The sequence below is a fragment of the Arachis hypogaea genome, chromosome 1, assembly GCF_003086295.3.
Source record: "Arachis hypogaea cultivar Tifrunner chromosome 1, arahy.Tifrunner.gnm2.J5K5, whole genome shotgun sequence".
In the NCBI taxonomy this organism is placed as follows: domain Eukaryota; kingdom Viridiplantae; phylum Streptophyta; class Magnoliopsida; order Fabales; family Fabaceae; genus Arachis; species Arachis hypogaea.
The window spans coordinates 41,637,596-41,639,946 of record NC_092036.1 but is presented as its reverse complement, the minus strand read 5'-3'; the positions used below and the strand labels follow the sequence as shown (position 1 = coordinate 41,639,946).

The 2,351-nt window shown below is 43.5% G+C and overlaps 1 protein-coding gene across 1 annotated transcript; it reads right to left on the bottom strand.

Annotated features, from left to right (window-relative positions):
- Window positions 1-503: 503 nt before the first annotated feature.
- Window positions 504-1,954, bottom strand: LOC140182292 (uncharacterized). The gene is made up of 2 exons (XM_072228456.1): window positions 1,552-1,954; window positions 504-1,195 (listed from the first exon to the last, which is right to left on the bottom strand). Exons 1-2 carry the CDS (start codon window positions 1,952-1,954, stop codon window positions 504-506), a joined length of 1,095 nt encoding a protein of 364 aa, XP_072084557.1.
- Window positions 1,955-2,351: the final 397 nt, after the last annotated feature.

Here is a 2,351-nt window from a genome sequence, read left to right as displayed (position 1 = left end):
AAGAGGATAAGGATTGTTGGGACAAGCTTTATTAAGGTCGGTGTAGTCAACGCACATCTTCTACTTCCGATTTTGGTTTTTTACCAAAATGACGTTAGCTAGCCACAATGGATATTTGACCTCTCTTATGAATACTGCTTCATCAAGGCTGGTACTTGCTCTTCCATGACCTGTGCCTTTTTTGGCCCGAGCTTCCGACACTTTTGCTGGACAGGTTGGGAGCCCGAGTACACAGCAAGTTTATGGGACATTAGGCCGGGACTTATGCCAGGCATTTCTGAGGCTTTCCAAGCAAAGAGGATGGTATTTTCTCTTAGGAGGTCGATGAGTTGTTCATTTAGGTTTTTGTTGTCTTGTCTCGGTGGTCTCTGATTCGTACTTCTTCCGTCTTGCCCCAAGTTGGGGGCATAGCTCCTCTCGAGTTCGGACTCACCCAATTCAATTGCATTGACTTCCTTGCTCCCAGGGATGCCTTTTAAATTGAGGTTTTCATTATAACATTTTCAAGCTAGCCTCTGGTCTCCCTTAATAGTGGCTATTCCTTCTACTGTGGGGAACTTCATGCAGAGGTGGGGTGTTGAGACGACAGCTGCGAGTCGGATTAGGGTAGTCTGACCTATTAGAGCATTGTAAGCGGAGTTGACATCGACAACGATGTAATCTATGCTCTGTGTCTTTGATCTTGTACCCTTTCTAAAAGTGGTGTATAGGGGGATGTACCACAGGCACCATATTGGCGTATCCCCTAAGCTGAAGAGGTTATCTGCATAGTCTTTTATGTTCTTTTCTTCTAACCCGAGTTTGTCAAAGACGGATTTGAACAGAATGTCCACTGAATTGCCTTGGTCTACCAGGATTCTATGGAGGTTATCGTTTGCGAGGATCATTGTTATCATTACGATATTGTCGTGCGCGGGTGTTACCCCTTCGGCGTCTTCTTTAGTAAATGAGATGGTAGGTAAGTCATGCAGTTTAGTTCCCTCCCCAACTTGGCATACCTCTTTGAGGTGCTTTTTGCGTGATGATTTTGATATCGCTCTTCCAGCGAATCCCCCACTGATCATGTGTACATGTCTCTTTGGGGTCTGAGATGGATGCTCTTGTCGTTCTTCCTCTTCATCCCTCCTTCTCTTCTTCTGGTCGTCCGATCTATTAGGCAGGTACCTGTCTAACTGACCTTCTCTGACCAGCTTTTCTATGACATTCTTCACGTCATAACATTAATTAGTAGGGTATCCAAAGAGCTTATGGTACTCACAGTATTCTATCCAACTTTTTGCCTTCTTATGCTTGATTGGACGAGGAGCGGGAGCTTTTCTGTATGGCATATTTCTCTAAAGACATCCACAAAAGAAACTCTGAGAGGAGTATATTGTGGTACTTTCGAGGCTTCTCTATATTTTGTTCCTCCTTCATTTTATGCTCCCTTTCCTTCTTCTGAGTTTGATATTGCAGGCTTGTACGTGGGAACAGTTTCTTGAGTCGAAAAATTTCCTCCATGTGGATGTATTTTTTGCTCTTTCCTGAACATCATTTAAAGAAGTCAGGTACCGTTGGATATTGACTGCGAGAAGGGTTTTTCTTTGAGGCCGTTGATTAGTCCCATGATCACAACTTCAGTGGGTAGGCTTTGGATATCCAAGCACTCCTTATTGAACCTTTCCATGTAGTCGCGGAGGGTTTCTCCAGCCTCTTGCTTGATTCCTAGCAAACTCGGCGCGTATTTTGTTTTATCCTGTTGGATGGAAAACCTGGTCAAAAAATTCCTTGCTAGATCGTCGAAACAGGTTATCAACCTAGGAGGTAAGTTGTCAAACCACTTCATCGCCACTTTGGTCAGGATTGCTGGGAAGGCTTTGCAACGGGTAGCGTCAAAGTCGTTAGCCAGGTACATGCTGCTTTTGAAGTTTCTGAGTTGGTGTCTTGGGTCGGTCGTCTCGTCATAGAGATCCATGTCGGGTGTTTTGAAGTTTCGAAAACTTTAGCCCACATGATCTATTCTATGAACAAGTCTTCCCCACCTAAGGGGTTGTTTTCTTGATTTGTTCGGTGATCGAGGGAAAACTTGTCTCTCGACAAATCTCCATTCGGCAAGTGTACCGAATTTGTCGTCAAGTAAAAACTCACAATAGAGTGAGGTCGAATCCCACAGGGATTGATTGATCAAGCAACTTTAATTAGAGGAATGTTCTAGTTGAGCGAATCCATGAATAGAGTCGATACTTGCAGAAAATAAAACGGCTGGGAAAGTAAATGACTGAAAGTAAATTGCAGAATTGTAATTGGGAATGGGGGAATTGCTCATAAAAGTAAATTGCAGAAATTAAAGAGAATGGGTAAGATCAGAAATG

Coding starts and splice junctions, on each gene's coding strand:
- LOC140182292 (XM_072228456.1), bottom strand. CDS start 1,954: ATGGATCTCTATGACGAGACGACCGACCCAAGACACCAACTCAGAAAC. Junction 1,196..1,551: donor CTCGCAGTCAATATCCAACG/GTACCTGACTTC, acceptor AGAATGTCATAG/AAAAGCTGGTCAGAGAAGGT.